General features: G+C 52.6%; 8 protein-coding genes across 8 annotated transcripts; 4 read left to right on the top strand and 4 right to left on the bottom strand.

Annotated features, from left to right (window-relative positions):
* Positions 1-40: 40 nt before the first annotated feature.
* Positions 41-2224, bottom strand: B0H65DRAFT_427437 (uncharacterized protein; the record flags this gene model as incomplete). The annotated part of the gene is made up of 5 exons (XM_062824687.1): positions 41-439; positions 502-762; positions 822-849; positions 906-1204; positions 1268-2224. The coding sequence occupies 5 exons, from the start codon at positions 2222-2224 to the stop codon at positions 41-43; spliced, it is 1944 nt and encodes a 647-aa protein (XP_062681469.1).
* A 999-nt stretch (positions 2225-3223) lies between these two features.
* Positions 3224-5016, top strand: B0H65DRAFT_187513 (pyridoxal phosphate-dependent transferase). Its single transcript, XM_062821595.1, has 2 exons — positions 3224-3542; positions 3616-5016. The coding sequence occupies exons 1-2, from the start codon at positions 3352-3354 to the stop codon at positions 4829-4831; spliced, it is 1407 nt and encodes a 468-aa protein (XP_062681468.1). The 5' UTR covers positions 3224-3351; the 3' UTR covers positions 4832-5016.
* B0H65DRAFT_187509 (xanthine dehydrogenase) lies at positions 5017-9550 on the bottom strand. The gene is made up of 2 exons (XM_062821594.1): positions 9199-9550; positions 5017-9126 (listed from the first exon to the last, which is right to left on the bottom strand). The coding sequence occupies exons 1-2, from the start codon at positions 9393-9395 to the stop codon at positions 5202-5204; spliced, it is 4122 nt and encodes a 1373-aa protein (XP_062681467.1). The 5' UTR covers positions 9396-9550; the 3' UTR covers positions 5017-5201.
* A 1222-nt stretch (positions 9551-10772) lies between these two features.
* B0H65DRAFT_426585 (Aldehyde/histidinol dehydrogenase) lies at positions 10773-12278 on the top strand (the record flags this gene model as incomplete). The annotated part of the gene is made up of 2 exons (XM_062824638.1): positions 10773-11928; positions 11995-12278. The coding sequence occupies 2 exons, from the start codon at positions 10773-10775 to the stop codon at positions 12276-12278; spliced, it is 1440 nt and encodes a 479-aa protein (XP_062681466.1).
* Positions 12262-16136, bottom strand: B0H65DRAFT_187389 (meiosis protein SPO22/ZIP4 like-domain-containing protein). Its single transcript, XM_062821593.1, has 9 exons — positions 15818-16136; positions 15380-15739; positions 15154-15305; positions 14365-15087; positions 14182-14309; positions 13712-14127; positions 13107-13664; positions 12870-13045; positions 12262-12793 (listed from the first exon to the last, which is right to left on the bottom strand). The coding sequence occupies exons 1-9, from the start codon at positions 15891-15893 to the stop codon at positions 12569-12571; spliced, it is 2814 nt and encodes a 937-aa protein (XP_062681465.1). The 5' UTR covers positions 15894-16136; the 3' UTR covers positions 12262-12568.
* A 346-nt stretch (positions 16137-16482) lies between these two features.
* B0H65DRAFT_187379 (uncharacterized protein) lies at positions 16483-18883 on the bottom strand. The gene is made up of 7 exons (XM_062821592.1): positions 18536-18883; positions 18414-18436; positions 18214-18231; positions 17831-18146; positions 16956-17755; positions 16687-16883; positions 16483-16620 (listed from the first exon to the last, which is right to left on the bottom strand). The coding sequence occupies exons 1-7, from the start codon at positions 18687-18689 to the stop codon at positions 16578-16580; spliced, it is 1551 nt and encodes a 516-aa protein (XP_062681464.1). The 5' UTR covers positions 18690-18883; the 3' UTR covers positions 16483-16577.
* Positions 18884-20568: 1685 nt separating this feature from the next.
* On the top strand, positions 20569-23299 carry B0H65DRAFT_442326 (heterokaryon incompatibility protein-domain-containing protein; the record flags this gene model as incomplete). The annotated part of the gene is given in 3 exon segments (XM_062825572.1): positions 20569-21301; positions 21312-21723; positions 21790-23299. 3 exon segments carry the CDS (start codon positions 20569-20571, stop codon positions 23297-23299), a joined length of 2655 nt encoding a protein of 884 aa, XP_062681463.1.
* Positions 23300-24949: 1650 nt separating this feature from the next.
* B0H65DRAFT_508665 (uncharacterized protein) lies at positions 24950-27765 on the top strand (the record flags this gene model as incomplete). Its single annotated transcript, XM_062828245.1, has 4 exons — positions 24950-26262; positions 26338-26566; positions 26625-26860; positions 26931-27765. 4 exons carry the CDS (start codon positions 24950-24952, stop codon positions 27763-27765), a joined length of 2613 nt encoding a protein of 870 aa, XP_062681462.1.
* Between the last annotated feature and the right edge of the window lie 163 nt (positions 27766-27928).

Genomic DNA, 27928 nt, shown 5'->3' with positions numbered 1-27928 from the left:
TGAAAGCAATCGTATCCAGCAGATCAGCATCGGCGAGTGCCTACAAGTGACGGCTCCACGCGCGGCCCGGAGTCGGGTCATTGGGGAATCCGCACAACGCATCAACCATGACCTTACCCGCATCCTTGACCGTCTCCTTGGCCTTCTCCCTGCGCTTTCCATGGGCAATACCTATCTCCTTCTTTCTCATATGGCTCAAGGTAAAGTTGACAATACCCCGGAACGCATCGTCGACGTTCTCGCCCGTCTTGGCCGAGCACTCGCCATAGCCGGCAACGCGGGAGTGGTAGGCTGCGCTGCGACCCATGTCGGCCATGACAGGCTCCTTGCGAGGCAGGAAGCTGAGGCCCAGGGGAGGGAAGGCTGGGCGGAGATCTTTCTTGAGGCCTAGCAGGAAGCGAGGGCAGTCGATGAGGGAGCGGTCGAGTTTGGGTTTCCACTGGATGGCATTGGGTTAGTGACCTAGACGGCTTCGTTATGATGAAAATGGTGGAGACATACCGTATCACAAATAGCGGGAAGATTCTTAACGTCCTCGATGCTGTAGCAGATAATGGCAGCTTGGAAAAAGTTGGATGCCAGCTGGGTGGTCCGCTCATTAGCAATGTTGCCTGGGAAGTCCCAGAGCTCGATAGTGACGAGCTTTCCGTCGTCAGCAAAGATGGAGAAGGTGCGATAGTCCGTAGCATGGGACGAGGGAGCAGTTGGGATCTGGTGGTCGGTAATTGGCGAGTGCTGAGGAGAGACGTCCGACTTCTTTTCCTGAGAGTGGATGTTAGTATGTCTTCTGCAGTAGATATCAATGGCAAGTGCCTACGTACCTCAACGAACTCCCCAGAAATGAGACGGCTGTACACATATGTTAACACCATTACCCATCCCCAAAGACATACGGGAGTACTCACTTCGCCAAAGCTGTCTTGCCCGCGTTAACATCGCCAACCAGGCAGATTTTGATCTTCCTCTCCGGTCCAGAAGAGCCCGAGACAGATCGCAGCTTATCGGAACCAGGCATCCACGAGAAAGAGCTCAGTCGGCTAAACACCTCACGAGTGCCGACAGACGGAGCAGGAGTACTTGCTCGCTTAGAAGCACGGCTGCTTCTGATGCTCCTCAGGCTCATCTTCGACAGACCACGCTTGAGAGTGTTGGTAAGCTTGCTGCGCTTGGAAGCAGGCCGCTCCAGCGTGTCGGCTTGTGAGTCCTGGGGTAAATTGTCAGTGGCTACTTCATCTACGTTAGGGTGCTGAGCTAAAGATGGACTCACAACTTGACGCTTGATGCTCCTCCGCTTGGGAACGCTAAGCATGGAGTCCTCCACACCCGGCCAGATGGTCTTCGCATCCTCCTCCTTCACAATCTCGGTCTCGATCTTATTCGGATCAATCTGTCTCAGGATAGCAGGCTTGATAGGGGTGGGCTTGCGAATGCGGCGATACTTCGGGGCGTCGTTTTGGTTTTCCTTGTCCGAATCGTCGCCGTCTTCTATCTCCATCATCGCATAACGAACGACAGTGGGCGCCAGCCCGGATTCATCAGTATGGGGTTCGGCCCCGTTCATTTCCGTGTCGTTTTGCTCTAGTCCGTGTTCCAAAGGGTCCTCAAAGATTGTGAAGTCGTCGTCTCCAAGGTTCGCCAACCAGTCGTCCATCCTGTCCGTGGCCAAGAATTCAACACCGCCTCTGTCGTCGACAAGAGCCACACCATACATGGGCACAGGATCCTCAATCTGGTGGTCGATGTCGTGGCAAGGTCTATAGGATCTTGAGCACGAGGGTGTATGTCTATGGCTATGGTCGTGGTGGCGGTGGTTATTCTGTTTGTAGTGGGCTGATGAAGGTGCCTTGGTCCGAGTCTTTGGGTTCTGAATCTCGCGTAGAGCCCAGTCAGGGATGTCTGTTTCAAACTGGCGATTCGGATGATAGTCTCTATGGGGTCTGGAAGGGGCGCGACCAGCCCTCGAGGACGTATGATGGACTTCTGAGATTGAAGGACGAGGAAAAGGACTATGTGATTGATAGCGCGCCGATTGATCACCGCATGAGTTGGTTGCTGGAGGGGAAGCAACCTGTCCGGTAGGGCAAAGGCGAGGAGGGACCCGCAACTTGAAGCTATACGGAGCCGATCCATAACTCGGAGAGGGAGGTGGTCGCATTCCGTTGGCGGGAAGGGGATGACCGCCAGCCATACGCAACGGTATGCTAGGAGTTGGCGATCGCACCATGTTGGCGGCGGCGGGGAAGAGCAAGAAGGGTTAGAAGCTGTATCAAGGGGTCAAAGGTGCTGGAACAAGATGGATGGTCGAAGGAGAAAGAGGGGCGCAAACTGTTGTGGTCAGGTGTTGGGTTGTTTGCTGGGGTGATCAAGGACGCGAAGGGAGAATATGGTCAAAGATGAGAAAGAGGGTCCTCGCGCGACAAATGGGCTGCAAGTTCGCCAGCGCCTAACCACAGCCAGCTCTTGTCCGAGCCAAAAAGACACAGCAAGCTGAACAAACTGTGGCTAGTGCAGAGAGCGGGCCGGCAATTGGAATGGTTTCAAAGGTCCTTGGACGGGCTAGATGGGATGGAAGGCGGAAGTTATCTGGTTGCCCTAGGAGACATCAGGGGCAGGCGGACGACACATTCAAGCAGGAACACCATCGAAGCAACCTGATGATCGTTTCGGTTTCAGTTTACCATGTCGTTTCCGCCAGATGGGATCAGGCTTATTGGTAAGATGGACAAACGAACGGTGGAAAAACAAGAGCACATGGGTCGTTGAGTATCAATGGTTATGGCCGAATCCCATAGAAGTTGTGTGACTTCTCCAAGATAGGATAAACACTCAACCAAAGTCGACACTGGAATCCCCGAATTCACATACGTATCTCGACGTCTCGTCTTTTATCTTTAGCTTCAACCCAACCATTTCCTCAGGGCAAATCAAAGAAGTGAATATTTGGAGACCCGACCCAACCTGCACATGTTCTTCTCTAAGCTCCAGGTCCTTCTGATTTATTGAAAGTTCCTCCTTGAATTTACGCTGTACATCGCAAGACACAATAGTGAGTGACGAAAGAGAGAATGTTGTTGATATGCTTGGTATATGCATAGTCGAATATGCAACTAGCGCATTAACACAATTGGCGCTTACTGTATCATGCCGCCCGGCAGGAGCCGGCACAGACCCCACTTCCCCGGATTGCGACATCCGTGGTGCGAGGCCCGATTACGGAGTCATACTGACTGGCGTAGTGTATCAAAGGCGTAATGGTGCAACAGCCTGTGAAAAATAAAAAGGCTTACACATCCCAATACAATTACCTTAACCAACTTACCTTGTCCCTGTGACTCCGTCGTTTTTGTCTTCATGAGTGGATTGTTGCTCCCAGTCATCCGCCGGCCTTCATCATTGATTTCCACTGGCTCTGTCGTGAGAAATCTTAAATCGCCTCAACAGCTTGTTCAGTCACAGAGTCATCATCTTCATTACTCATCCCGCCTAATGAGCGCAAAACTTAAGCCCGCCGCCCGCGTGGCTGGCAACCGCCAGGATGTTTGGTGAGTGATCATGAGAAGAAGCCTCACTTACACTGAGAAGCAGGGAATGTCTTGGCTAACATGTGGAGTTCAGGACCATCGTCAACGAGGCCGCTGCCGCCTCTCCCAGACAGCCCATCGTCAACATGGGCCAGGGTTTCTTTGGCTACAACCCTCCCGAGTTCATCCTGAACGCGGCCAAGAAGGCTCTTGACAGAGTCGAATGCAACCAGTACTCCCCGACCCGCGGCCGTCCCAGGCTAAGGAAGGCCCTCTCCAAGGCCTACGCGCCTCACTGGGGCCGTGAGCTGGACCCGGAGACCGAGATCACCATCACCACGGGCGCCAACGAGGGCATGCTCAGCGCCTTCATGGCCTTCATCGAGCCCGGTGACGAGGTCATCGTGTTCGAGCCCTTCTTCGACCAGTACATCAGCAACATCGAGATGCCCGGCGGCAAGATCGTGTACGTGCCCATGCACCCGCCCAAGGACGGCCACATCAAGACGCTGTCGGCGTCCGAGTGGACCATCGACTTTGACGAGCTCGAGCGCGCCGTCAGCCCGCGCACCAAGATGCTCGTCATCAACACCCCGCACAACCCCGTCGGCAAGGTCTTCTCGCGCGCCGAGCTCGAGCGCATCGCCGACCTGTGCGTCAAGAACCAGATCATCATCCTGTCCGACGAGGTCTACGACCGCCTCTTCTACACCCCCTTCACCCGCATGGCCACCCTGTCCCCCGAGGTCGAGAAGATCACCCTCACCGTCGGCTCCGCCGGCAAGAACTTTTACGCCACCGGCTGGCGCGTCGGCTGGCTCATGGGCCCCGCCGACCTGATCCAGTACGTGGCCGCCGCGCACACGCGCATCTGCTACTCGTCTGTCTCCCCGCTCCAAGAAGCCTGCGCCATCGGCTTCGAGGAGGCCGACCAGCAGGGGTTCTGGACGCAGTGCATCGATGACATGCAGAGCAAGATGAGCCGGTTCAACGCCATCTGGGACGAGCTCGGCCTGCCGTACTCGATTCCCGAGGGCGGGTACTTTGTCATGGCCAACCTCAACAAGGTGGAGATCCCCGAGGGATACCCGTTCCCGCCGCATGTGGCGGAGCGCCCGAGGGATTTCAAGCTGGCGTATTTCTTGATTCAGGAGCTGGGCGTGGCGGCCATCCCGCCGAGCGAGTTTTATACGGAGGCGAATGCGCATATTGTGGAGGACTGGTTGCGGTTTGCGGTGTGCAAGCCGGATGAGGTGTTGGAGGATGCGAAGGAGAGGTTGAGGGGGTTGAAGAAGTTTATCAAGCAGTAAATGGAGGAATGGGGATCGTGGTCAAAGATCTTGCGATGATTTCAATAGAGGCTTTTGGAAAGACAATACCTTTGCTGCTACAATATGACCTTGCTATCAAGGCATTTCAGACATTGCAGAAGAAATTTCCGTTCCTTTGCTCTTCTCGAAACACACGGTAGTGCTCTTGCTCACAGAGTCAAAAAGGACAAAAAGACGGCATGCTTGATATCATTCATCAAGTTGCATCGGTAAAAAGTCGGTAACAAGCTATTCAATGTCATAAACCCGGTCCTGTTTCCCCGTCCTGAAATACGTATACATGTCCAGTAAGACCAAAATCCCGAAAGCCATCCCCGGTCAATAATTCGCCGTGAGCAAAAGGAAAATCTCAGATAGCGATAAAGAAACTCTTCTCTCCCTCCTTCGGTAACACCCTCGCCCTCTCAACAATAGGATCCACACAAGCCAACCTGATCCTCTCCGGCGTCGCCGGGCTCTCCAGCCTCAACAACCCATCATCCTCTCCACCCTCGGCGCCAACCTTCGCCTTTACACCATACTGCGCTCTCGCGGCCTTGAGCGCATCACGAATGGCAAAGAACACAGCGCTGCCCATGAACAGCGGCGGCTCACCCACACCTCTACTCCTCTGAATCGTCCTCAGCTCCTTCCACTCCACGCCCTTGAGCAAGCTCACATTCCACTGCTGCGGAATATCGCGGAAGCCAGGGATCTTGTACGTGCCCGGACCGCGGGTGAACAAGTTACCCGCCATCGGTCCGTTGCGCATCCACAGCGACTCCTCCATGGTAAACAGACCCAGACCCTGGACAAAAGCACCCTGGATCTGGCCGTAGTCAATGGCAGGGTTGATACTCTGCCCAACGTCCATCTTGATGTCGGCGCGCAGGCAGGTCCAGGTGCCCGTGAGCGTGTCGATCTCCACCTCGGCGGCCGTGACACCCTGCGTGAAGTAGAAGAACATCTTGCCCTTGTTTTCGCCCCAGGTGTAGCCGATCTCGGGCGTCTTGTAGAAGCCTTGGGCGGACAGGTTGACGCGGTCGAAGTAGGCGGCGTGGGCGAGGTCTTTCATGGTGGCGTCCGGGCCGAGCTTCTCGCGGTAAGGAGCGAGACGCTCGTTGAGCTGCTGGCAGGCGTTGTAGATGGCGTAGCCGTTGAGATCGGAGGAGGCCGAGGCGGCGGTGGCGGAGGCGTTGGCGACTGTGTTGGTGGCTGTTTCGGAGATGAAGACGTTCTCGAGGGGAACGTTGAGAGCTTGGGCGGCGATCTGGGTCATCTTGGTGTGTAGACCTTGACCCATTTCGGTACCGCCATGGGCGACGAGCACGGAACCGTCGTGGTAGATGTGCACGAGGGCACCGGCCTGGTTGAACCAGAGGGCAGTGAAGGAGATACCGAATTTGGTGGGGATGATGGCGAGACCGCGCTTGCGCCACTTGTGCTCGGCGTTGTACTTGGCGATGGCCTCGCGGCGGGACTCATACTCGGCCTCCTTCATGACCTGTTCCCACATAAGAGGAACGTGCCAGTCTTGGATCTCCTGGTTGAAGTGCGTACGCTCGCCGGGCTTGTAGAAGTTGATCTCACGGAACCTCTCGACAGGCATGCCGAGACGGTCGGCAACTTCGTTCATGTACGACTCCGCAATGAACATACCCTGAGGACCGCCGAAGCCACGGAAGGCGGTGTTGGACATGGTGTTGGTCTTGCAAATGCGGCCGGTGACGTGCATGTTGGGAATGTTGTAGCAGTTGTCTGAGTGCGTCATGGCACGCTCGCAGACAGCAGCGCTCAGGTCCCAGCACCAACCGCCGTTGTTAAAGATATCGACTTCGAGAGCCTGGATCTTGCCATCCTTGTTGACACCCATTTTCCACCGGCCCAAGAAGGGGTGGCGCTGTCCCGAAGTTACCATATCCTCTTCACGAGTCAGCATGCAGCGAACTGGCCGGCCAGTCTTCTGTGCAGCAAGGGCAAGGATGCTGCTAAGCTGCACCGATCTCGTCTCCTTTCCACCGAAACCACCTCCCAACCGCTTGACCTTGACCACAATCTTGTTCGCCGCGACATCCAAGACACGGGCAGCATAGGCTTGAGCTTCGTTGGGATTCTGGGTACTGGAGATGATCTCCATCTCGCCGTCTTCGTGCTTGGGAATCGCCAATGTGGCGTTGGTCTCCAAGTAAAAGTGCTCCTGACCGCCCATTCTGGCTACGCCAGAGAAGACATAGTCGGAGTTCTTGAAGCCTTCTTGCGTGTCACCCTTCTTGATCTCCCTGAAAAAGTCAAAGAAGCTCTCCTTCTCGATAGCCTCCTCCATGGTGTAAATGGCAGGCAACTCTTCATATTCCACCTTGACGGCTCTGGCACCCTCGGCAGCACGGGCAGCCGATGTGGCAACAATGAGACCGATGGGTTGACCAGCTGTGTAGACAGTGTCCTCGGCGAAGAAGACCTCTTGGTAGTGAGGGGCACCCCAGTGGTTGGCTGCGGCGTTGGGCATGTCATTCTTGTCGATGTAGTCAACAACACCTGGTATATCCAACGCAGCTGAAGCGTCTACTGACAACAGCTTGGCATGTGCCTTAGTAGAGAGGACCAGGCAACCGTACAGTTCGTTCTTGAGTGGTGGGATGTCGTCGGTATATTGAGCCTCTCCCGTTACCTGCTTCAGCGCCGCAAGATGGGAGTTCGACTTTCCGACAGTCTCTTGCATATAAGCAGCAGCCGCCTCCTTATCTTCCTGGCCAGTAGAGATTTGTCTCTCCAGCTCGGGCACAGCCTCTTCATCGGCGCTGCTACCCAGAATGAGCATGAACTCGTGGTAGAATCGGTAAAAGAGACCAATGGCCAGCGACTTTCTGTAAGTGGCCATGCCTCCCGGTACGCTGAATGAGAGGTTGAAGTCCTGTTCCAGCGCGTTCATGACACCTTCCAGTGTCTCTTGCTCGGCGAACTTCTTGCCCAGGAGATACGAATTTGCCGTCTTAGCACCGACGGTTGTAGGCGCCATGCCGCCGTAGACAAGGCTGCATTGGTCGACTATGCCGTCCTCATTCAGGCGAACTCTGAAGGCAGAGGTAACGATAGCAATATCGTCATCTTTCCTCTTGGCCTGCTTATAAGCCCTGAAGAGCTCATTCTTCTCCCGAGTGAGCGGGACACGGATAGCTGCCAAAATAGCGTCCTGTGGAAGAGCCGTACGTCGATAACCAGTGAAAAACTGGGCCATAGGGATCTCGGTCTCGACAATTCCGTTGTCACCGAGGGACTTGGCCACCAAGACGGCATCAGCAGCTAGCAGTACTGGGTTCAAATCGGAAATGGGCGAAGCAGTCACCAAGTTTCCTGCTGGTGTACCGACGTTTCTGATCTGCCTGCCAGCAAAGTACTTCAGCTGCTTGTACATGGCGTTGAAGATCTGCCCCCTCTTCTCTCCGTAGTGCTTAATGGCTTCCTGGCAGACATTCTCAAGATCGGTAAGAGTAATGTTGCCGCCCACCTCGAGGTGGTTTTCCTCAAAGGAGTACTGTCGTAATTCAGGAATATCGCCGACAAAGACAGAAATGGGATATTGGAGAGCCTTGAACTTGATCTCAATTTGTGTTTCCGTGCTGCCACCGATGATCTTGGCATTTGGGTACACCTTCTTGATCTCAAGCAGCTGCTCAAGCTTGGTGGGACGGAACCAGCGTTTTCGCTTGTTTCCAAACGAAAGTGGCCTAAACTCCTGCTTCTTGAGTGCTGGAGGGAAGATGAGCTCGGTCTCTGGGTTGTACTCGATGAATCCTGGAGGCGTGAAGCGCTTGATCGGCTGATCGTCTCCGTTCTTGTTTGCTCCTCCACAGCCAGCACCACCTCCCTCCATACAGCAGCCGCTGCCTCCATTCGCCTTGCTGTTACCGCAAGCCAAAGGAGCCTTCTTGGTGAAAGTGTGAGCAGCGTCTAGAATGGGGCGATATCCGGTACACCTGCACAGGTTTCCGTCGAAAGCCTCCTCGATGTCGTGTTCCGAGGGGTTGTCATTGTTACGCAGGAGGGCGTACAAGCTCATGACGATACCGGGAGTACAGAAACCGCACTGGGAGCCATTGCCCTTGGCCACCCGTTCCTGGGCGGGATGTGGCTTCTTGACGTTACCAATACCCTCGACAGTGATGACATGCTTGCCGTCGACAGATACTAATGGTGCCAGACAGGCGTTTACACTGGCATGGTAAATCTTGTTTGTTGTTGGGTTGAACTGGGAGACAACGACAGTGCAGGCTCCACAACCACCCTCTCCACAGCCGCTGTCAGGGGGGATGTCAGTTAGCTACCTAACGGCCTGAAGATATATGGATGAATCCGAGTGTCAAACATACAGCTTTGTGCCCGTCAAACCGATACCACGAAGGTATTCCAACAAAGTGATTTCCGGGTCAATGTCATCCAAGACCACCCGGGTACCGTTGAGGTAGAAACGAAGAGTGTCGTCAAATGTCGTTGTTAGGTATCCGGGCAGTGATCCCAAGTCTAGAGGGGTGGAGCCCGACTCCACGGGGACAGCGCTTGGAGCCATGATTCTGGCTGGCCGAGACCGAGAGCAAGGCAACGTGGACCTTTTGGTGTTTATCCAGAAAATGGAAGAGATAGAAAGAGAGAGCAAAATGCAAATCTTCACAAATGGATGGATCGGGGGAGATCAGTTGGCCAGATGTTACTTCCACTTGTTAGTGAGACGCTTGTCTATCAGTGCGTTCCATTTATTATTGTGAACCAAGTGTCAAACATGGCAAGTGGAACGCATGGGAGTGCCCGAGGGAAACCACAGGCCTGGTTGAAGCCTAGCAAGGTTGACAGCAGGTGGCAACCCACTCTACTATGTAGGACTTAATAGTCTTGGTTCGCCGGCGCCCGATCAGGTACAACCTCACAAAGGGCGGCAGAGGGCGGCTCCATATCAGGACGGAGCAAATCAGAACTCCAGGAAAGGATCATGACCACTTGACCACCTCGGAAGCTTATCAAAAGGAAGGCGACATGACGGGAGGGTGGACAAGGCCGCCAACAAAGTGGGGTAAAGGGCGGACGAACACCTCTCCCACAGTCTCAGAATCGCGGAAGTGGCCATCCAAAGGGAAGGAGGGAATGCCGAGGTCTTCGGCCGGTTCCGCCACCGTTTCTCTTTCGGAGCAGATCGGTTCTTATCGGTGTTCTCCATTGTCCTTTGACCCTAACCCTTTGGCTTATCACTCTTGACTTCCCCTCATACCCCCTGTCGCCGTCCCCTCTCCAAATTCACTTTACAACTTCAACTCGTCAACAAAAAGGACTTTGTCACAGACATTTCGCTTCATGTTCGACATGGCTGTTTGTCTTCGTCAGCTGCCTTTCAGAGGTTGAGGCTGCCATTTTATTCGTGGCCTGTACGACCTTGAACGGTTAACACACTGCCCTCGCCACCTTCAAGCATACCCTTCCCCTGGCATCACTTGCGAATAGGGTCATGGCCACGATCTGCCGTCGCTTTGACGCATGGAAAACATGGGTCCCCTCTTTCTCCGCATCGCGCCAAGGACCGTTCCCTATAAAGACTGGTACTCTGACTACTCTCTTCATCGCCTATTCACAAATCACAACTCTACTCGAGCCATGTCTCTTGCTGGTAAAGCTCGCCGGGTATTATTTGACCCGGTTGAACAAATGGCCATGCAGTATAGACGGGAGTGATATTGCCGCTCAATATCATGCTGCGTGTTAATATGGAAACGTGGTTGGTCGTCGTCGAGAAGGAAGAGCTTAGGCAAAGTTCATACTACACCTTTCGCTGACCCTTATATGTAATAGATAGCCCCCATATATCTGTTGAATAGGACACCTTTATCATCTCCAGAAGCCATTTCCGTTGATGCTATCACCAAAAGCTTCATACACAAACTAACCTCCAACCCTCAAAATGGAAGAACTCAAATTCCACAACATAATCAACGACACCCTCCGCTCCTCCCCCACCACCCACACCGTCACCGACCCACGAACCGAATCCCCCCTCTGGCCTTGCCCCATTGCCTCCGCCCAAGACTTCGAAGACGCCGTCACCGCCGCCCAAACCGCCTTCAAAACCTGGAAGCTCACCTCCCTCTCCGAGCGCCAAACGCTCCTCACAAAGCTCGCCTCCAACCTCGAAGACCACCTCCCGCTCCTCTCCCAGATCCTCGCCCGCGAATCCGGCAAATCCCTCCTCCTCTCCGAGCTCGACGTCCGCGGCGCCATCGCCCAATGCCAGCACTACGCCCAACCGGAAAATGCCTTGTCCGATTACGTCCAGCACGAAGACTCTTCATGGAAAATCATCGCCACGCACGTTCCCCTAGGCGTAGTAGCCGCCATCTGCCCGTGGAATTTCCCCCTGATCCTGTCCAACATCAAAGTCGTTTCGTCGCTGGTCACCGGGAACTGCGTGATCGTCAAGCCCTCGCCCTTCACGCCCTACGCCGTGTTAAAATGGATCGAGCTCGCTCGCGGCATCTTGCCGCCTGGTGTCCTGCAGGTCCTTAACGGGGGAGCTGATCTAGGGCAAATGATGACCCTCCACCCGGGCATCGCCAAGGTCAGTTTCACGGGCACTATAGCCGTCGGCAAAGCAGTCATGGCTGCGTGCGCCAAGACGCTGAAAAAGGTCACGCTGGAGCTGGCGGGGAATGATGCCTGCATCGTTTGCGCGGATGCAGACTTGCCAAAAGCCGTGAAGAGCGTGGCGAGCGGTGCGTTTTTTAATGCGGGACAGGTATGTGTGGCTACCAAGAGGGTGTATGTGCATGAGAGCGTGTACGAGGAGTTTATAACAAAATTGGTGGAGGAGGTGAAGGGGAGTTATACGGTGGTGGAGGATGCGAGTGTGCCGAGTGTGTTTGGGCCGGTGAGCAATAAGGTGCAGTTTGACACGGTGAAGAGGATCGTGGAGGATTGTAAGGGGAGGGGGTATGAGATTGTTGCCGGGGGTGAGGTGAGAGAGAGTGGGAATGCGGAGGGGCAGAAGGGGTTTTGGTTGGAGCCGACGATCGTTAAGGGACCGCCGGAGGATTCGGTGTTGGTTAAGGAGGAACAGTTTGGTAGGTCTCGTCTTTGTTGTTGTTGAGTTTGATGTGTGGTGGTTACTGACCGATCATGCTTGATAGGACCTATCCTCCCTGTGCTGAGCTGGTCTGACGAAGACGATGCCATTGACCGTTCCAACTTGGCCAACGCCGGGCTTGGAGCTTCGGTCTACTCATCCGATCTGGCTCAAGCTGAACGGATTGCTCGTCGTCTGGAAGCCGGGGGTGTCTGGATCAACCAGTTTGAGAGACCACACATGGGCGCCTACTTCTCCGGCTTCAAGGACAGTGGTTTTGGCGGCGAGATGGGCAAGCAAGGTCTCCTGTCCTACTCTTATACCCAGAGTATTCATTTTGCGAAGTGATTATGGGCGGTAACGGTAGGATAAGGATGAGCTTTACAGAGAAGGGAAAAGCGTTGGTTCTTGAAGAGCTGCGTTGCATAAAAGACATTTTGACAACTTCATTTCCACAATTACCTACGAATAAGTACTCACCACTAGTCACGGGGATATTTTGTATCCCTGATGGGTATTTGGTGCATAGCGTGTCCCTCGAAATATTCCAGAGTATCAGAACATTGCACTTATCCCATTCTACCAACAGTAACAATTCAGATAGTCTTCGACCACTTCCATCCTCACTAGATCCGCGATCATATCTCCCTATTCCTTCCATCATCCTCAAAACTTAACCTCATGAATTTGTCCTGTAACATCCTCTCAAAGCCTCCATCCGGACAATAATGTGCCAAATTGACTGCTGCAGATCCCCACTCCTTTGCTCGATCACGCTCGTAAGCACCATATAGGTCTATCGCGTGATTGAACGCCGTGGCTGCCATCCACTCTAGTTCCTCTTCTGGCCAGCGGGCATCGCTCTGGTGACGTTGCTCATGGTTAGCAACGAGGTGTGATTAGCGCCAGAGTGGTCAAAAGAGTCAAGATGTAACTAACCTCGTGTAACTCCCTCGCCTTACCACAAGCTTCCTGAAGCAACTTCATAGCCAGAGTATCATCCAGCGGAAGTGTAGCCTGAAACAGACATCTTGTGTACTTGGCTAGCTTGACAGCATCGAAGCTTTCCAGGTCCCAGATTTTGTTGACAATCTTTCGCATGGTTGAGTAGAGCACTTCACAAGGTAGTGTCAGTAACTCCAAACTGTTATAATAATGTCACGGAAAAGAACCAACCTTGGCCCGGCACCTGCGCCCTCAAAAGACTATCCGCCATAGTCTGATACGCAACCGCACTCTTACACGGCACCGCCCTCTGCACAATCCCTCCCAGGTCATCCCACTGACCCAGGGCGACCGCCGCTTCAAAGTCAAACGTCAGCAACGTCGCATGTTTCCGTACCATATCCTCTCGCGATTGCTCATCCAAGCGTGGCAGGTATTCAGGAACTAGGCTGTCAAAAGCCAAGACATGTTTTCGCATGAGTTGGAAATCTTCGAGCTGTTCCTTAACATTGTCCTGGGTTCGGGCGAAGGAAATCAGCGCCGAAGCGATGATGAACCGGGAGAAGAGGGCCTTGAGAGTGACTTCGACTTGAGATGCTACGTCGGAGGGGAAGTGGCTGATGATGTTGACGCAGGCCGTTAGTAGACGCACTACACACCGGAGGTCCCAGGTCGTGGTGTGTTTCAGGGCGAGGTTGTAGGCGTTTCGGCTGAACCATTCGAGTTCGTCGACGGTGAAGAGCTTGCGGGTTTTGGGATCGTTCGCTCGACGCTCAAGAGCATATACGACTGATCCTGTCAGCGAGGTCAAGGTAGTTTGCAGAAAGGGGGCTTACCGATGTCAAACTGGCGACAAAGGTCGCTAATGATTTCCTCTTGTCGCTCATCTGGCTTCTCGGCCAATATGTTTAGGAGCCGTATCAAGCACCTGAAGAGTGCTGGTAGGTTGATCGGGTTGGGATCTTTGTACTCGTAGTTCTCCTGGAGCTTCTTCAGCGCGGCGATGGCACAGAAGATGTCTCCCGTTTTGTGAGATTCCGCGATACAAGCCCCTAGAAAGTCGATATGGTCTGGCGCTTGGCCTATGGTATGAATGCACTGTTCCGCCAGGTTGCGGTCCTCGCATCGAATAGCCACTTTGAATGCTAGATAGGCAGTCATGGGCTCTCTCCAACTCTGCTTGGACAGGTTGTGAACGACTGATATAGCTGCTTCCAGCTCATTCCTTGCGAGCGCACAAAGGAGCAACTTTCTGTCTAGAGTCAGACTTTTGTTGACCAAAACAATAAAAAACATAACCAAATACCTTTCCAACTTTGCCATATTCCCAGGGCCGCAATTCTGGAAGATGTGGTGGAGTGATAGACGACACCAGTTCTCGGCAATGTCATATTGTTTTTGGCTGTAATTGGACTCTAGCTTCTTCCATATCAACTGAGCGGATCTAGAGTTAGTGAGTTATCAGGTGAAACGAAAAAGACACACATACCGCCTGCGCCGCAACAGCAGCTTCTGCACTCAACGGCCTCGTCAGGTTTGAAAGAACACCTCGTACTGTGTCGATGGTTTCGTTTGTGTCTCTTTGGTTTGTGATCATCCACATCCGCGTGATAACCGCCTTTTCCATCCAACTATTATCGTCAACTCCGCGTAGCGAGAGAATGAAGTCGTCTAGCACCGCGCAAGCAGCGCCGGGGCTTTTGTCATGTAGTTTCCTTATGTGATGTATGATCAACTTGAACCCGGCATTGGAGAAGTTGAAGTCTTTAATTAGCCGTCGCAGGACATCGGCGTATGCGTCGTCGTCGAATATCTCCGCGGGTGTTTTCCGAAGCACCTCGAGCTTGAGAAGGGACACTACTGGCCTGTTTCCCACCTCTGACTCAATGTAGTCAACAAGCTTCGTGGCCTCATCAAGATCTGTTGAGGTACCAGTGGCTAGCAGGGCGCTCACGAGTGCTTGCAAGATGGCCAGCCGTAGCTCGAGCCCTTCACGAGATAGATGCTCAAGAGTTGGAGTGTTGATGACCTCGTTTGCTCGTTGTAACCATTTTGTGGCGAGAGGGTAGTCATTACGAGAGGCGAGGGACTTCCCAATTTCGTAAAGAACATCGGCCAGCTTTTCGGCGTAGTCGGGTGTTAGGTATTGGCGAAGACGCTCTGCTTTTGTGTACATGTGTTCGGCAACATCGATATGGTTATCTGCCCATGCCTGGGAAAACTCCATGTTAGCTGACTGGTAGGGTGAAATGTTTTTCAGGTGCTTACGAGAACCTACTAGAGCTGTTCTGATGATAAAGTATTCCACTTCGAGACAGTTGCATTCGTCCAACTCCTCCTTGGGGAGTACTGATGCGAGATCCTGAAGGCTGCTCTTATAGTCGGCGGCCTTTTGAAGTACTGCTGTGGCTAGTTCAAACTCGGAACTTTCTGGACGAAACGCTCTGTATCAGCAACGCCGGACCACGGCACGTAACGGCATGAAAAGGGGTGGTTGTCCATACCAACACAGTCTCTCGCCGCCTTGAGCGCCAGTTTCACCACATAAACTAAATTCTGTGCCTTGCGGGTTTGGCTTGGGTTCGCAACCACGAGTAAGTGGAAAGCTAGCACTCGCCCGTATAAATAAAGCCTCTTCAGTCTCTTCTTTGTCTGTTCGCAATCCCGGAGTAGTCGAGTACAAATGTTCCATAGGCGGGTACCCTGCTGGTCTATCTCGGAATCGCCAGAGACACCGGGAACGTGCTTGTAGGTGTAATTGTGAAGTTTCTTGACATGTTGGTTGATTTGGTCGACCAGCTGGTCTGTTGCCGGCGCATCGCTTGGGTCACTCAAGAAGACCTTGTACAGGTTGCGAACGAAGTCTGAGAAGAGGCAGGGCTAATGTCAGTTTGATGTACGATCGGGAATGGAGGAAGAGAATGCAAAAGATGGTTGCGCACCCAAGGCTGCTTCTATGCGCTTGTCCGTCTTGTTGGCTGATTGCGATACATCTTTAGTTCCTGTTGGGATGGGCATGTTGCGCCTTGGGATTGAGAAAACGCAACACGAAGCGCCACCAACATTGCCTTGTCTGTGACTGGTTATCCTCGAGCCGTGTTCGCCGGACAGAACGCCGGATGAGGCGATCGCATGGCAGATTTGGCGCAGCGAAAAGGACCAGGGGGGTCGCTCGAAGCAGGATAGTACTGAAAAGATCAGGGAGGGAAAGAATGAACAACCAAGGAATAGTAGATCAATCACAGTCAAAGATACAACGTAGTTCCAAGTCACAACGCTTGCAATTTGTGGTGTCAAGCGAGGAACATGGAGTGATATTGATAAAGCTTTCCCCAGGTGTGCCCATCGGAATTAGGCATCACCGAAAGAAGCCCCTTTGCTCTCTTTCCGCGGAAGGCGCGACCTTCCTCTTTCCCTTTTTGTTGCCCTACTCCTTCCCCCATCTATTGGTTTGCGCGAAATGCATATCCTGCCCATTAATAATATGCAACAGAAAAGCCCCGCCTCAAGCATGTCTTTGGGCAGCGCTCGTTCTAAATGATGGATTGTTGCAAACCCACGTAATGCTCACTGCACTTGTTTCCTGACCAAAGCCAGCAATTGCCTCTGGCAAACAAGTGAGGAATTGTCCATCGCCAATGTGGCTCACAGGGGCACTACTTTGTGAAATGAATCTTGTGGTAGCGTATGTACAAAACGCTGTCATGGATCATGTGGTAGGAAGTTGCCCACAATCAAGCTCGGACTGCATGTGCTGGTTAGCATCACCTTTACATCAATGTCCTCACAACAAACAACAGAAGACACTTACATCTTGTGATCGTCCCTGCGGATCCTGAAAGAAAAGCAGCAGTTCACGACCTTGGTCCCCTTGTCGTCATTGGGGTTCTTGAGCGAACACGCTGTAATCAGGGTATCGTGAGCCGGATCGAATGCTATTGTGCCGAACTCTTCCCAGTATCTCACGTTCGACTCTTCCGTCAGGATCTCATGCAGAGCGATTTGCCCCTAAGCAAAACAAAGTCAGCATCGTAAAGCTAGAGGTATTCCATGGCGGCGCATGGGTGCTGTGTGTCTTACCCCTCGCAAACTCTCTACCGGCACACCTATGAGCTCCGCCATCTCTTTGTTTCCCCTGAAAATCTGTCCGGTTCGTCTCCAGCAACAGGCTGGAACGGCCATACTGGCGAAAACTCGGTCGTATTCCAACAGGGTCCTCTCGAACCACATTTCCACCATGACCAGGTCCATATCAGTCAAGATTTGAATCTTTTCGCGGAACTTGGGTCGGAATCGATCGATCTGCTTCAGAATCTTCTGTTTTGACGTCGGCGACACGTGTCCATCCAGGTAATCCGAGAGCCTCTTATAACCAAGGATGTAGTTGAATGGTTTTAGGAGTCCGGCCTCGTACTTGGCTCTAAGCAAGCGCTGCATGCGCTCCTCCGGTGTGTCGTTTCCGGATGGATCTGCCGCCTGAAGATAGTATGCATCCCGGGCATCTTTCAAGTTTGTACTCGCCGGCTTCCCTATCGCCGTTGCTTGGTCGCTACTTGGGGGTAGCATCGAGGTCCCCTGTGTGGCACTTGGGGGGAGCATGCCACTATTGCTGCTGCTGTTTCCCTTGTTGTTACTGCTAGCGTCGTTGGCGTTGTTATTGGCATTAGACAACCCCGACACGGCAGACTGGTTTGCTCCCAATATTAGGCCATGGTCATCCGACATGAAGGCCGACTCCTCAAGCAAGCCTGCCGACAAGAATTCGTTCAGTAGATTGAATTCATTGGTGACCTCAGGTGCCACCATGTAGTTTGGATGGAAGTTGTGCATGTCGTGATAGTGGTTTTGAGTGGTTAACCAAGAATCTGGAAGACCGGCAACTATGTTAGGCAAATTCAGCAACTGACTATAGTGGAGAAAGACGGACAGAAGGAGGATTCAGTGCCAACACTCACACTGATTCATGCTCCCACCCAGGGCATTGGCTTGTATGCCAGCAACAGAAGCTGGTTGCACGAGCTGGAGAGGAGCGCCCCGGCCTACTGCTGCAGCATTTGCTACCTGGACAGATCCATTTCCCATACCGCCGTCAAAACCGGGTGGTCTCATGGTCTTGTCCAAAGCGCTGCGCCCAATGTCCGACTGGGACTCGGAGTCAAGTACGGTCGAAGTTGCAAGCGCGCTCTTGGCCTTGCGTGACTCGGTATCGCGAGGCTCATCGTGGCAGAGATGGCCGATATTTCGCTTGATGCATCTTGTACAAGGCCTCTCCTATAAAGGGTTACGAGGAATTCGTTAGCTATAGCTCCACCTTGGCGAAGGGGGGGAAGACACATACAAGATCACACGTCATGTGCTAAGGTAACCAAAACAACATAGTCAGCCACCAGAATAACTAGTAAAGTTTGTGTATATCGAGACCGAGCGGGGTGTTCTGCAGGACTCCGTGCTATGGCAGTTACGGTAGCCCATGTACGAAGCCTAGGTAACTGGCACGGCAGGAGATGGGGTATTGGCGGTGCATGTTGGTCGACTTACAGATCGGCGACAGTAAAGGCAGGCTACAACAGGCGCACCAGACAAGTTAGCCAGCTGAAGACAAGCGATCAAGTAACGTAGGCAGAAAGACAGCGGAAAAGGGACATGGATATAGTAAGTACCATGATTGACCTTGCGGCGCTTTTTGGGCGCCTTTTGCACATCGTCTGCGGGCGTGGGATGGTGATCCTTGGCCTTGGTGTCGCTTCCGGACTTGTTGTCCTTGGTCCCCGCCTCTTTGCCGTTGGGCTTCTCCGTGGCTTCTGTTCCCGTCATTGCTTATCGAGTGTGGAGGCTCCCATTGGATCTGGTGGTTACGCAACGGGCGTTGAGTTTACTGCTCATCTAAGCCAGGCCGGCGGCTCCTCGCAGGGGGATGGCGGCGATTCGATGTTGATTCCGAGCCAGCCGTTGTTGTAGTATCTGGTGTGCTGCTCCTCTACCTCTTTCTCCCAAATGCCGATCTTCTCTCCGATTTCTCTTTCTACAACTTCCGCTTCTTGGTGTTCTGTTCGGGTTCCCGTGGACTCGTGGGTTATGGTTGCCTCGGCCTGTCGCTTTTCGTCAGACTCTCGATGTGTATAGCGCCGCGGTCCTTTTCGGTTGTGGTTCGTGACTGTGTCGTTCTCGAGTGGTTACGGGTTCGGTCATGCGACTGTGATTGATGTTGATTCCACACGGCAATGGTCGTCGAGGCAGCAGTACGGCAGCAGGTAGAATTGGCGGTTCGTCTCGGGGAAAATGGCTCTCTTGTCAAAGTTCCGTAATCAATACTTTTGTTGCCGGCACCGCGGGAACCTCATTGGCCTCCACTGTCGCGCGAGCTCAATTGCATGCGGCGTTCCCCATGTGGATGGAACCTGAAGGATCGGATGCAACAGAGCGGCCAGCCCGGAACACCAAACGGCAGGGGTTCCTTTTGTCCGCCAGCACGTCATTCGTCAGGGCCGCTGGACAGGAGGGGATGGACGCCCACAGGTGCCTTGCTGCAGGGCTGGCCACAGTGTGTAACCGCTGTAACTTTCCTTGCACACCTTTAGCAACGGGGCAACGGCTGGAAACAGCAGGTGGGGTCTTGAAGCCTGGATTGTCCCAGAGCTGATGACGGGATCTTCGAGATGGTCAATGTTGGGTGTTGAACTAGGTAGGTATCGGTGTTTAAGTTACCGAGGAGATCAGCAAGTTGTCACATGTTTCTCGTGCTCATTGAGCAATGGAGAAGGATAACGAAAATGCCAAAAAAGAGAGGAGTGAAGAATGATAAATCATAAATAAAAGCAAAAGACACGGTAAAAACTTCAGGTGAAAAACCGCCAAGAAGGTGTGATCATGCGTCCTCTTTCCGTTTCCGGAGCCTCCAATCAAAACCGAGGCCTGTGGTATAACTTACATAATATTCCATGCGAACTTGTCATCGATGTGTCGCATTTTACACCCTCCCTTTTCAGTATTCACATGTAACTTTTCTGCCGACCAGTCGCGGAATTGTTTTAGATTCATGCCTGAGCAACATCTTCACCGTTTCCGAGGCACATATGAAGACATCGAGTCACGATTTTGGAGTCCAAGTGTGTACGATCATAACAGCGTGTACTCCCTTGAGTAGGTAAGAGCAAGGAACGAATGAGTCTCTTGCTTCGATTCCCCTGCAGAGATCTGACAGGCGATCTTTACCACTGCAGGCTGTCTAGGACAGTTCTGCAATTTCGCTTTCTTCCTCCACACAGTTGTCTCAGTTGAACGTTGCTTACTTCTAGCTTGTTATTTGACAGATGAGAGGAAGGAGCGATGAGAGAAAGCATCTATTTCAAACTTCCCCTCAAAATGGTCCCGCCCTCGTTTCTTGACAAGTCAGGCACCCACTCCAACACCATGACGATCAATGCCCCTCCGTTCCCTTGTTAGCCGGATCTTGACACCAACAAGCAACAGCAGCCAATAAGCGCCGTTTGGTTTGGCTGTACAAGTATGTTCATATGCCTATTCATAAGGGGGCTGAGACCCCATCATTGTCAGTTTAACATGTCCCCGCCAAATAGAACGCCGAGCCTTTCTGCTGACATTCAGTTCACAGATTCAAGATCCTCAACCCCCTGTCGTCTATTTCGCAACTAGTCCCAGCTTTGGGGGCAATAAAATCAAATTGTCAGCCAATATGATCTCATGGCATCGAAAATCGTGTGGTCGACCAGATGTCTGTTTGGTTGACGGCATACCCTTCTGCATGAGTTGCGACTCGTTGGCGCCTTTGGGCGACCTGTCACCCAGTCAGGTCCCGTCAAACCCATCGGTACTATATCATGACAAGACAAAGGGCCTATCGCTGCACTGGCCAGCTTCTGTTGACTACGAGACTCATTGCTACGACTCCAACGGTTGCGATATCTCATCACAGATCGCAGACATTCTCGGTACCGAACCATGGGACGACGAGACGAGCAGGCAATCCAGCGAGCGACCCCAAAGTATGAAAGCCAATGATGGAGTTTCTTCTTGCGAACCATTGTCTTCGGACAGTATTCGAATCTTGCATCTCAGCAGCGGCAACAAGTCTGATCCACTGCATGGCCGCTTGGAAGTTTGCCAACTCAAATACTTCCCTGAATATGAGGCACTATCTTACACCTGGGGCACTGCATCTGGAAACTCGAGCAGGACGAGGAAGCTTTACCTGGGACGCGAATGGAGCATATTTCCCATCACGGTCAGCTGTGAGGCGGCTTTACGCGCCCTCCGTCTTCCTAATGCCGACCGACGCATATGGGTCGATGCAATTTGTATCAACCAGGAAAACGACACCGAGCGCACCCATCAGATTCAGTTGATGCCCATAATATATGCGACCGCAACCCAGGTGGTCATCTATATCGGCAATGAAAAAAAAGCAGGTGGATATAGAGTGGACTTACAAAGTCAAACGACAACAGCCAACAATAACTCGCAATCAATGGGAGAAAAATTGGGAAAAGATGGACAGTCGACTAAAACGCTACTACTTCTTCCGAAGCTGGATAATCCAGGAGATTGCCGCTGCTCGAAAAGCTTGGGTCACCGACGGATCATCGTGGCAACCGTGGCCCATTGTCGATGCCCTTGCTGAGGGACATGCTTCAAGGACATTCCTTCCCTGGATCAAAGACTTCGAGAAACGCAAATACAGGTTGCCCGGTCACCTGGTGAAGTTGGTGATGGACTCCTGGTCTTCACAGGCGTCTGATCCACGGGACAAAATATTCGCCCTTCTTGGGGTCATCATAGGGGCTGCAGCTGATGGTTTAATCGGGGACTACTCTCTCTCAGTCGAACAGGTGTAAGCGGCTGCTTAACAAGAGTACTTGGTCATCAATCATTCTATAGACGCTGACTCGAGCTGTAGATATACTGGTCTAGCCGCATTTGCCTTGACCAAACATGGAGAAGTCAACATCCTCCGTTACGCCAGCGGATACACAAAGTCGAGGAACCTGCCATCTTGGGTACCTGACTGGCGCCTCCTCTCACGCGACTGGGGAATCATGCTACGAATGGAACATGTAGAGCTGCATTCTGTCGCAGCGCCCGATGAATGCATCCAGTACCCATGGCAGCTGCGTCGTTGGGGTGAAGATAGATGGGTTCGGAACAGGACTGATGTCATATCTGATGAGCTCACCCTTCCAAAGGCGACAGTTCATGGGCCTACCGGTACGCTGCGCGTCCATGGGATTAGGCTAACAAGCCTGACGAAAAAGTTTAAACGACATCACTTTTCAACACATGCTATCTTCTGGGGGGATTTCTTCAGCATCACCGCACCACACAACTCGGAATTTGATGACTGCATCTATTTCCTCCGCGGGTTCGACGTACCGGTAGCCCTCCGCCCGGTGCGAAAGAATACTTGCGATGGGCTTCCTAGAAAAGACTTCTTTACATTTGTCGGCTTATGCTATGTTAGCACCACACTAGAAGGTTCGGATATTAGGGCGGATTATCCTGATGATCTTGCACTAATATCACAGTGGACTGTCTTGCATGCTTCTACCGGTTTCCTCGGAGGATTGCGCACGGAAAACACTCAAGCTCTGCACCTGAAGCTAGCCGAAATGTGCTCCGCACCCCATATGGAATATTCTGCCTGGCAGATAACGTTCTTTAAAGATCTCAGAGAGCGGGTCAACTTGATTTGGGACGGTGTTCTACACCGATTCGGAAAGGATGCCTTTGCTTGGCGTGGTGTATTGAGCGACTCAGAAGAGGCATTTGCAGGACAGTCAAATTTCTGGTCCGAGATCATAGTATTGAGCGACTTAGAAGAGGCATTTGCAGGACAGTCAAATCTCTGGTCCGAGATCATAGGTCAACTGATGACTGCTTCGCTGTCTTCTCGTGAAGAGATGAAAGAGAAGCTCCGACAACAACGGCGGCGGCTACAGACACTGGGCGAGAATATGCGCCTATTAAGTGTTACACGCAAGGCAACTGAGGCGGAAACTGTGCCAAACGCAAGCATTTCCGAAGAACTTGATTTACTTGCTAAGGATCGTCTCTTATACAGGCAGAAGCTGCCAACTCGACAGCGAGAGGAGGGTGACAGATACTGTCCGAGATGGTACGATTTTGCGGGCCTCAGTTCTTACTGGTACAACATGCGATATATCCACGCCGAAAAAGCTGCCGGCTACCTTGAACAGGCTTTGGTGTATATGGATATCGCGCACGCAAAGATCTCGAACACAGCGGCGTCCGTGTTAAAGGCCAACATCGATGCAGCAACAGAGTACCAAAGAGCCACGTGCATAGCCTCGATGGAGATCAAGTTGGCAGCCAAGTCGTTGGTGCTCCCAATGTACGAGACGGATCCTGAAGAGGCAATGGATGATTGGCAAAAGATATTCATCATTTGAGTTTTTTGCGCCGGTGCTTGCTCTTCGGGTCACCCTCACAGCGGCAGGGAGCCTGGATACTTCAACCTTTGTAAACGTCTGAAATGGCATTACCGATTCCTCGATGACCACAGGACGACGTTGTCTTTTTTGGCTACGGCATCAATAAGGCTGAAACATCGCACTGATGACAAGGAAGGATGTTCCCCCTCAGTCATACGCTTAAAGTCTGATGATAGCTCAGTAAGCAACCAGCAGCTTCACCCAGCCATGACAATTGCCGAGCCATTATGACTATTCAACGTTATCACGGTAGCATTAGCTTCAATATGCTGCAAAAGTGCTACTGCCTGCTCAACAAGAGGTGAATATTCACCGGAGCCACGCGCCCACGCCAACCTGTACACATGTTCCGGCTGCCTGCTGAAGAAAAGCCGGTAACCGCTCGCCTCTACAAAAACAACTTGATAGGACCTGAGGCTGAGACGAGCTGAAAAAAGATTAATAATGCAAACATTGCCAACAGAAACCATATCGCGCACGATTGAATCCTTCGATCGTACACTACGCCACTGATGGTGGGCTACTAGCCTCGGCCGCCGCTGCTGACTGCATGATGTAGGTGAGACGGTTTAGCGGGAGCAAGCCTCGTGATGACATGTTTTTGACGCTTAACAATTTCACAATGATAGTCTCGAAAACGTCTTACTATTCCAGAATCTACGTTGACCTTATCCCCTCAAGATATGGAAATCGACATTAGGAATCGTATCGCACGGCGATGACCTGTTAAGAGGACGTTGAGACAGAAATGTAGAGGTACGTAACTGCCTCTCTCCGGGCGCGGGCCGGGCTTTTTGATACCGGGGACGGAAACGTGAGCATGTTCAACGATTGGACAGCAGCTGCATCAAGCTAGTTGCCCTACAAGGACATGGCCAATTCCTTCTCTTCAGCCCTTCCACAACCCCCTCCTCGTTGCTCTGGGAGCTTGTGCCGCCAGACCACACAACAATCTGATGCCTCATCTTCCAGCCCAGCACTTGACCATACTCAGTCACTACTCCCTATACTGGTAACGTCTTGATGAGGCTTCTCCAGGTTAAAGCTTCTCTTGAATTCTTTGCGTTCGTTCACTTCGTTGTGAGAACCTCGCGGGTGAAACGAATGTCACCATGCAGAGCCTCGGTGCAACCCCTTCACTATAACACATTGAAGACGAATCGTCTATCAGACTATCACCTTGGCCGGTAACCTAACGGGCAAACATGATGGATCACAATCTATCTGGGGTCTTTGGGGTGCACTAACTGCCAATACACCCTGCTTAGTCCCGCTGACGTGGATGGGTTTTGGATCACATTATCCTTCTGTAAGGCTGTCGGCCAACCCCCAGGAGGTAAGATTGTGATACCTTGCCATCCTATAGCTGAAGGCCTCTTCCTTGGCCTGCTGATAGGCTTTGGCCTATGGATTATAAGTTACAAGGCGCTGCCCAGTTGGGCGCGTTGGTCTTTTCCTCCTCGAGGCTTCCTATACTTGTCTTTGGCTCTGAGTTGTTAACTGCTTGCTATCACGTTTCAGCCACTTGATACCCAAGGCCATAGTCACCTTACTCAACTTACTTCTTTTCTTCGTGGTTATCCTTCTTACAAGCGCATTCATATCACCATGGCCACCCCCGCCAAGAAGAAAGACTTCAACAAGACCCCCCAAGAACTCGTCACCGAATTCTGGGACCAGTTCTTCGTCAAGAAACCCGGAAAGGTTACTCGGATCTTCCCGCGCAGCCTCTATGAGACTCTCCTACCACCCTCACAGCCACAAGGTGTCAGCTCATCCCGCAATGCCACGGATAGCTACCTGGCCGCCGTCAAGGAATGCAAGGAGAAGGTGAAGCGCATTGTCAAGGAATGCGAGCGCACCAACGAGAAGTTCACCGATCCGGATTTCGACATCGAGGGTGACTTTGACATCCGGAACTGCCTCCACGGACTCACCCATGACGCTGATCTAGAGGAATTCTACGGCGAGCTCCAACAGCTGTACGACCTAGGAGCCACCAAAGGCAAAAAGGGCGCCAAGTCTCGGTCTCGCGGAGCTCCTCGCAGTGCCGAAGATGCCCTCGAAACACCGGCACCCAAAGATTCGAAAGGCCGTGAGGGTGTTAAGGCTGGTTGGCGTGAAACTTTCTCCCCCGGCTCCGTCCACCGTCTCGACTGGATCTTTGAATCACCCCAGTGGACCAAGGATGGCTACTCGTCATCTGACATTAAGCAGGGCTGTGACGGCGACTGCTGGTGGCTGGCTGCCGTGGCCACCATCGCCCACCGCAAGGATCTCATGGACAAGGTCTGCGTTGCCCGCGACGAGGAAGTCGGCGTCTACGGCTTCGTCTTCTTCAAGGATGGCGAGTGGATCAGCACCGTTGTCGACGACAACCTCTACCTGACGGAAGAGGACTACCGGCACCATTACGACGAGTACGATCCGACTGGCAAGAAGGGGCGCAAGCACCGGAAGGATAAGCAGACAGGGTCCGAAGCCCTCTACTTTTCCCAATGCTCTGATCCGAACGAGACATGGCTGCCCCTCCTGGAGAAAGCATATGCCAAAGTCCACGGTGACTATGAAGCCATTTCCGGCGGCTGGCCTGGTGAAGGCGTCGAAGACATGACGGGTGGAGTGTCTGCCATGCTGCAGTCGAACAGGGTGTTGCGGAAGGACAAGCTGTGGAAGGAGCTGGTGAACTCGAATGGCGACTTCGTCTTCTCCTGCTCTGCCCATGGCCATGCCGATACGAGAGGTAGCATAGCCAACGGCCACGCTTATTCTATCCTGAAGGCCACAGAGGAGGTTGATGAGGATGGCAGGAAGGTCAGATTGGTGAAGATTCGCAACCCCTGGGGTGAGCGGACGCCGTGGGGAACTGGCGAGTGGGATGGGCCTTGGTCGGACGGATCTAAGGAATGGACGCCCTATTGGTACGTTACTTCCAAGACTTGAGGGTTGCCAATCATATAACATGGCAGAGACTGACTGAAGATAATGCTCAACAGGCTCAGGAAACTCGACCACAAGTTCGGCGACGATGGCGAGTTCTGGATGTCTTATCAAGACATGCTGGATAACTTCATGTACCTCTACCGCACTCGTCTCTTTGATGACAAATGGAATGTCGTTCAGCAATGGACCACTGTCACGGTTGGCTGGATTGCCGGCTACTTGAACAAGAAGTTTGTCATCGAAATCAAGAAGGAAGGAACTGTGGTAATTGTACTGAGCCAGGTTTGTGACCCATCCCCTTTTATCCCGGCTATTCCTTTTTACTGACAGTTCTTTGTAGCTTGATGAGCGCTACTTCCAAGGCCTTGAGGGACAGTACAGGTTCATCCTCCACTTCGTCCTACAGGACAAGGACGGAAAGGAGCAGCTCTGCCGCGTGCGTCCTACCCTTGACTGGAGTTCCCGATCGGTCAGCTGCGAGCTCGATCTCGAGCCCGGGCGCTACGAAGTCTTGCCCAAGATCACGGTCCAACGAGATACCAGCCAGCGTATGGTTGAGGATGTCGTCACCCGATGGTATGTTGTAAAACCCCAGGCCTAACTCGTTATGAAAAAGTACTGGTAAACTAACGACAACTTATAACAGGGCCGAGGAGAACCCCACCAAACTCCGCCAAATCGGCATGCAGTACGATCTCGCCCACGCCAAGGGTGGCGTCCACGACGAGGACGAGATCATTACCCAGAGGAAAGAAAAAATGAAGAAGAAGGAGGAGAGGAAGAAGGCCAAGGCCAAGGCCATGCGTGAAAAGGAGCGCAGAGAGAAGAGGAAGCAGAAACAGGTGCAGATCACCATCAATATGCCTGAAGGTTCTACCGTGGCCACTTCCGGTACGGGTACGGAGGCTGATAAGAAGGAGGAAAAGAAGGAGACAGCAGAAGAGAAGAAGGAGGAAGAGGAGAAGTTTGAGGATGCTGTCGAGGAAAAGTCCAAGGATGATGAGAAGAAGGATGGTGAGAAGAAGCATGAGGAACCACCCAAGAAGGTAAGTGCCCCTTCATCATCATCCAAGAGCGCCGCAGACGTTGCCGCTGGTGAAGGAAAGAAGACTGAGAAGGCTGGTGAAAAGAAGGAAGGTACTGCTGCTGCTGCAGAGAAGAAGAAGATTGAGGAGAAACCCGCACGTGAAGAAAAGAAAGAGGAAGAAAAGGTACCTGTTGAGGAGCAGAAGACGACAAGGGCGCCGGCGGCGGCGGCTGAAGAGGTCCAGGAAGACCTGTCTGAAGACGAGGAAGAGGAGGAGGAGGAGCCCAAGATCGAGTATGAGGAGGGCAAGATTCCCTGGAACGCCGTTTGCGTCGTTGGCTTGAGGGTGTATGCTCAGGATCCTGATGTCACGGTCACGCTGGCGACTCCGAGTACTGCGGAGGAGGGCGCTAGTCTTGTTATGGATCAGCATGCTGTTGGGGCTACTATTTGAGGGCGTGGATTGTGGGTTTGAACGGTGGATGGGGAGCAGCTTGCCTAGTTTGATTGCTACAAGTATAAACTAGGCCTCGGGGTGATGAAGTTGGATCAATATATCTTCTCCAAGATGTTGAGCAAGCTGTGTTTCGCGACTAGTTATGCACTAACACGCCAAG

Source organism: Neurospora tetraspora (genome assembly GCF_033439725.1).
Source record: "Neurospora tetraspora strain CBS 560.94 chromosome Unknown B0H65scaffold_4, whole genome shotgun sequence".
Taxonomy (NCBI): Eukaryota; Fungi; Ascomycota; class Sordariomycetes; order Sordariales; family Sordariaceae; genus Neurospora; species Neurospora tetraspora.
Note: the sequence above shows the minus strand (reverse complement) of the source record. Positions and strands in the feature narration are given on the sequence as shown.

Excerpts from the sequence above, each read along its gene's own strand:
- B0H65DRAFT_187513 (XM_062821595.1), top strand. The coding sequence starts at position 3,352 with ATGAGTGGATTGTTGCTCCCAGTCATCCGCCGGCCTTCATCATTGATT. Across the intron at positions 3,543-3,615 it reads GGCAACCGCCAGGATGTTTG|GACCATCGTCAACGAGGCCG; the intron begins GTGAGTGATCAT and ends TGTGGAGTTCAG.
- B0H65DRAFT_187509 (XM_062821594.1), bottom strand. The coding sequence starts at position 9,395 with ATGGCTCCAAGCGCTGTCCCCGTGGAGTCGGGCTCCACCCCTCTAGAC. Across the intron at positions 9,127-9,198 it reads GGTTTGACGGGCACAAAGCT|CGGCTGTGGAGAGGGTGGTT; the intron begins GTATGTTTGACA and ends CCCCCCTGACAG.
- B0H65DRAFT_187389 (XM_062821593.1), bottom strand. The coding sequence starts at position 15,893 with ATGCCCATCCCAACAGGAACTAAAGATGTATCGCAATCAGCCAACAAG. Across the intron at positions 14,128-14,181 it reads AATATGGCAAAGTTGGAAAG|AAAGTTGCTCCTTTGTGCGC; the intron begins GTATTTGGTTAT and ends GACTCTAGACAG. Across the intron at positions 12,794-12,869 it reads AGGCGAGGGAGTTACACGAG|AGCGATGCCCGCTGGCCAGA; the intron begins GTTAGTTACATC and ends CAACGTCACCAG.
- B0H65DRAFT_187379 (XM_062821592.1), bottom strand. The coding sequence starts at position 18,689 with ATGACGGGAACAGAAGCCACGGAGAAGCCCAACGGCAAAGAGGCGGGG. Across the intron at positions 18,437-18,535 it reads GCGCCGCAAGGTCAATCATG|CCTGCCTTTACTGTCGCCGA; the intron begins GTACTTACTATA and ends CGCCTGTTGTAG. Across the intron at positions 16,884-16,955 it reads CGGTAGAGAGTTTGCGAGGG|GGGCAAATCGCTCTGCATGA; the intron begins GTAAGACACACA and ends TGTTTTGCTTAG.